This window comes from Diadema setosum, chromosome 18 (assembly GCF_964275005.1).
Source record: "Diadema setosum chromosome 18, eeDiaSeto1, whole genome shotgun sequence".
NCBI classification, from domain to species: Eukaryota; Metazoa; Echinodermata; class Echinoidea; order Diadematoida; family Diadematidae; genus Diadema; species Diadema setosum.
In genome coordinates this window covers 29,440,218-29,446,217 of record NC_092702.1, presented here as the reverse complement: position 1 = coordinate 29,446,217, position 6,000 = coordinate 29,440,218, and the positions used below count along the sequence as shown (strand labels likewise).

The 6,000-nt window shown below is 41.5% G+C and overlaps 1 protein-coding gene across 1 annotated transcript in view; it reads left to right on the top strand.

The window, feature by feature from the left end:
• Positions 1-846: 846 nt before the first annotated feature.
• The window catches only part of LOC140241533 (Y+L amino acid transporter 2-like), a 46,284-nt gene continuing 41,130 nt past the window's right edge, over positions 847-6,000 (top strand). Inside the window, exon 1 of the mRNA XM_072321267.1 lies at positions 847-1,671. Within this exon, the coding sequence (XP_072177368.1) occupies positions 1,032-1,671 (640 nt within the window). The 5' untranslated portion in view covers positions 847-1,031. The remainder of the gene's footprint in view (positions 1,672-6,000) is intronic.

The window sequence follows — 6,000 nt, the reverse complement described above, 5'->3', positions numbered from 1 at the left end:
TGTTAGTACTGACTGGTACTCGGCTCTCCTCCAATTACCTCAAAGTCGAGACAATCATTATCATTATTATTGTTATCACTATTATTACCATTATCATTATTTATTCAGCCAAATGAAAATGACAATAACATTTAACAATCACATGGAAATGACAGATTTGATGTATATCACATGCACATACACATAATTATCACATGCTTGTTTTTTTTTTTTTAATGCTATGCAAGGAATATTTTATCATGATATCATTTTCATCCTCTACAAGGACATCTTTCTCTTTGAATTTCGGGGAAAGGAATTGTATTATTTCTTTTGTACCCTCAGCCACTGGCAGATTTTTACATTGAATCAAGGTTGCTCGAGTTCAAGCAGGGAGGTGACTTCCCATCTCCCTGGTTCAAGTGTGCTTTTTGCATAAACGAAAATGTGTCTGCTTTTCCAAGATGATTTTGCAGTGAGATCTGTGTTATTACGCGCAGGGCAATACCCCCGGCGGATTTTCCGCTTTCTCAAAAAAGGTCTTTCAGAAGCGTGCAATGTACATGTACATTCATTGAGCGACAACCATGGCATAATGGACATTCTAGAACAAGACAAAAGATTCGATCGATCGCGCTTGCCCATCACTGGACCTGTACTCCCTGTATCGCATGGTCTCGTGAGCAACCGTGTGTGTGTGTGTGTGTGTGTGTGTGTGTGTTGAAACACCACCACGCACAAACCGGTTTGAGGGGGTTCTCCCGCTCTCGACGCGCGGTGGCAGATAGACACAGTAAAATAACAGCGATCGTTGCCGCTGGTAAACAAAGCGTAGAAGCGTGCGGCTGACTTATCGTCCAGGCAGATGCGAAGAGCACGGCTTCCACTCGATCTCATCTGATGTACACGCCAGCCTAGAGGTTAGCAGTCTGAAAGTGAAGTAGTGAGTGATGTAGCTAACTGCTAGCTTGACTTCACTCATAACTCGATTTAAACAACCACTTGACTTGCTCTGTTTCCATCGCCATCGCGAAGTCAGCGAGGAGAATAACATGTCAGAGTACGACGCCTTGTCTAACGAAGAAGGGTCGCCGCCGCCTGTGGCCGATCCGGCGGGAAGCTCGCCGGTGCGGAACGGCGCTACCAATGCTGGACAGGGAAGCCAGGTCGTGTACCGGCCGATCAATGGCAAGAATGACGACCCGGAGATCGAAACCAAGCTGGCCGACAAGGCCAAGGAGACGAAAGGAGATGATTCATCCAGCAATGATAGCGCCGTGGAACTGAAAAGAGAAATATCGCTTATGGGCGGGGTCGCCGTCAACGTCGGTGTCATCATCGGCTCCGGCATCTTCATCTCGCCGAAGGGCGTGCTGATCGGGTCAGGAAGCGTGGGCCTGACCATGGTCAACTGGTCACTCTGTGGCGTGTTCTCCCTCATCGGAGCCCTTTGCCTGGCCGAGCTTGGAACCATGATACCATCGTCGGGTGGATTCTACGTCTACGCCCAGCAGAGCTTCGGCAACTTCTGGGCTTTCCTCCTTCTCTGGGTGATGAGCGGGATGATGCAGCCCGTTGCCATAGCAGTCATCACGCTGACCTGCGCGCAATACGTACTCGAACCGTTCTTCATGTTGGCAGACTGCAATCCACCGGCCGCGGCAATTAACATCATAGCGATATGTGCTCAATGTAAGTACAGTACTATAAACAGTGTTATCTCTGGAGCATTTTGAAGTATATACTGTTACCGAATATACCAACTTTGTCAATCCCTACAGTGATATGCGAGATGCCACGCAATGGCAGTATACACTTGTACATCTACATTTCTGTAATATATATTTAGCATTTTTGCATTTTGAAGGAGCAATACATAACTGACATGGCAAATTTGAAAATACGAGGAGCTCAATCACAATATTGGCACATCGCTTGTATAATATTATCCAAAATTACTGACATAATGGAAGTAGAAATAATATTATCGAAACTTTCTAACAATGTACACCAAACGCAAACGCACGCGGCAGTTGACATGAAAGTGAGCCCGCAGTGTTGATATATCTTTACCCTATAATGTCATATAGTAGAAAACACATATTATATAATATAATAAACCAAACTTGGCAGTTGACATTGTCTCGAAATTCTGTAAAACCTTTACAGTGTGAAATTGTTCCAGTGAATAAATTGAATTTATACACTTACAGTATGTTGACATAGAGTTTGTTGAACTCACATCATACCAAACTCGCGATCGGCAGTCCACAATAGTGAAATACACTCATAATTATCAATTATTGTCAATTATATTTGATATCATCCTAGCGAGGACTGAAAACATTCCTTATATACCAACTCCTTACACCGTTCATTAAAGGGACTGTACAGTAGTGGTTGAGGTGGGGATTCATGTTTTGAACATTCCTAAGTGAGATAATGAAAAGCCTCTTATGAAATATGAAAGAGCATGTAATTTTAAGAAGGAGTCAATGTTTATTTGATGAAAATTTGTTTTCCAATGGCTGAGATATCCAAAAAAGTGCTAATAATAAAAGGCGACATGCCACAACTTTATTAGGATCTCTTTGTTTGACATTGTTTTTAGATATCTCAGCCATTTCAAAACCGATTTTCATCAAATAAACTTTTGATACCCCTTAGAACTGCATGCTCTGTGACATCTCATAGAGTGGTTTCTGAATATCTTGCAAAACGTTAAAAGCTAAATCCTCACCTCGACCAGAACTGTACACACCCTTTAACCATTCCGGTTGTACAAGAAGGAATCAGCGTTGGTGTCCAAAATGAGATTAATGTTTCCTCGGCTTTTGAATGTACTAAACCTACTTGTTTTAGCAAATGTGCCAGAAGCATGGTCTTTCTGCACTGTTAACACGCGTGAAATGTTTGATCCCACTCAATCATATTTATTCCCAAACTTACGTGCACATGCAGTACTTTCAACAAAAAAACGAGGTGGAAAGATACTATAGTAGTCTCTTTCCACCCACGTGTATCCACACCACCACATTATACCTGATGAAGCAGGGTTGGAGGTCGCAAAGCAAACACACAAACAAACAAACGAATATAAAAGTATTTCGCTGATACCTCCTTGAAGTCAGTATCTTAATGAAACAAATCGAGATCAAGAAGCTAAATCAAAATCTTCAGATTTCTACTGCAAATATTGAGCTGGCGGGAGAATAGTTCGACCGTAGCGGCCTATTGTGGCATACAAGACGCCATATAGGCGGATTTGTACAAAAGGTTTTTGTTGCCTCAAAAAAATGCCAGGGAGTTCAGCAGACTTCGTTTGTGATTTTTCCCCAAAATAATCACCAGCCCGTGTTGTAATTTTGAATGGATAGGATATAGGGTGTAATAATGGCAAACTTCAGACATATTTTCACCGATGGTAGGCTATACCATGGTAGGTACATGGCTGCACAAAGGACTGCGGCTGATGGCGTTTCCATTCAGTTTACTCACCTGGAAAGGACGCGCATTTGTGTGAGGCCGTGTTTTCCTCATCAGATAAGATGTAAAAGTCGTGATATGTGAGACTTGCTATTATACCTTTCCTGTTTATTTCAAATGACATACACATGAGTGTATGTCATTCCAAAGAGAGTGTAAAATGCTGCGAAATAACGTCAAAAGACTTCCCAGTACTTCAACAAAACCTCCAAATAATTAGCAAACATTTTAATGATCTCAAAAATCATGAAATGTCCGAAATGATCTTGTTTCCTTGAACAGTAATCATCATGTTTGACGTTCAGCTTATTATCGCGCATTGTCAGAAGCTAAAGTTTATTGCAAACATAATTATCCCAACGTTCATTAACTCAACGATTATCTGTACAGAGCAAACAGACAGACATAATGCAACGTTTTACAAGGCGCCACATGATCCAACGAAGGAAGGACTTTGGGTGTGTTGTGGCCCCTGGTTTGGCTGTGGGAGAGACAGAGGATTATGTGTAACAAGCAAATGTTATCTAAAATTTCTGTCGTATACACAGCACACACAGAGACAATGGGAAGCAAAGATAACATAAAATTGATACACTCAGCCACAGTTTATGTAAATTATGTAGAAGTTTCGTTTGAGCATGATGGTAAAGAAAAGTGTGAATACACAGACCTGTGATAACCGAAACTTGTACATACTGTATGTACCACACAGTAGACGAAACCACATTCTGTTTCCAGAGAAATGGGTCAGGTTAATTCCTGCAGACAATATGAGTATGATAGATAAAACTAGACTATATAGTTGACGGTGGAACGACGAAATTGTCTCAGTGTTCTTCTGATGGACACAAACGTAATATCAAAACAACAGCGAAGAAAAATGATCGGAAGTTAGAAAAAAAATCATTATGTACTGAATTCTGACTTTGCACTTTGAGAGGTCAACGTATATGTTTTGTTCGTGAACCTATATATCACTGTTTGAGTTGCTGTGAAAGCTTGGCGTCGAAAGATGATATACAAACAAGCCACAGTATGAATTCACGTTGTATCTCTTGTTGTAAGCTAGATACTTGAAATGTAGTTTCGTCGCTGAGCGTGCAGTGGAACCAGCAGAAAAGAGGCGACAACAGTCAGTAATGGTTCAATACTGAGGTGCAGCTTGAAGTTCAAGGTGCGTCTTGCGTGCAACCACATGTGACCGAGCAGGCGTAATGCGGACTGTGCGTCCACGTGGTTACGCAATGAGTCTTTCACACCATGCACGGGATATCGGCCTACAACTAAATGTACTATGGAAACCTTGTTGGTATTATCAAGGAGGTACTAGGCGAGCCAAGTACTGTCATGGCGCCACAATAAGGAGCTTCATGATGGTACAACCAGACAGTGCTATAATATTATGCGAAGAGGCTCATTCATTGATTCCCAATGCACTTTGCCAACCCGTGCTCGGCGTCCTAAGCCACTCGACTCAATCACATAGTACAATGGCGGACTTGGATTAGCGCCTAAAGTTGCTGTAGCTACCGGAAAAGACGACCTGATACACCTTGACCCGTCCCTAGACTGATGCTAGGTTTACTGTGCCAAACAAGTTACAAAATTATATTTACGATGTCATTTACACACCTAAACCAGGAGCGGATCCAGGAATTCCGTAAAGAGGGGTGCCTTTACAAAATTAAAGGGGGGGGGGGGCGCACGCACCCTCCCATTTTTTTTTCTTTTTATTTCTTTTGTTTTAACAAAAAATAAATAAAAGGGTGGGGGCGCGCGCCCGATGCGCTTCCCCCTGGATCCGCCATTGTAAACGAACACATACACCGGTCATAATGAAGTCTTGTGCATTTTCTACGAAAAATTCGCACACACAGGGCAGTGTCAAGCTTACTGACGATAAACTATCTTTTCTATCGTTAAAGGGATGGTACAGTATTGGTGGAGATGAAAATTGGGCTTTAACTTTTTTGCGAGATATCAAGAAAACACTTATGAAATAGTACAGAGTATACCGTTTTAAGAGGAATTCAAGGTTTATCTGATGAAAATCGGGATTGGAATAGCTGAAACATCCAAAAACAATGTAAAACAAAACGATCGTAATAAAATGTGGGTCCCACACTTTATTAGGATCACTCTCTTATGGATATCTCAGCCATTTCAAAATCAATTTTCATCAAATAAACGTTGAAATCCTCATGGAATTCCATGCTCTTTCATATTTCATAAGAGGTTTCTCACTATCTCACCAAAAAATGATAAAAACTGAAGTTAAGTCTCAACCAAAACTATACGATCCCTTTAAGCTTTACACGTGGTATTTTTCATTTGTTTTTGTTTGTTTTTCTTTGGGGGACTGAGAACAACAGAAGTAAACTATTCAGGAAAGATTTATGCACGTTTCTGTCGCCCAATGTTTGGTAAGCTATACTACAAACGGTCAAAGTACTGTATACAAATACAATATGAACCACCGCTCTTGGGCTATTTGATAAAGTTGAGTGGCCACTCCTCTTTCGGCCACCACAACAA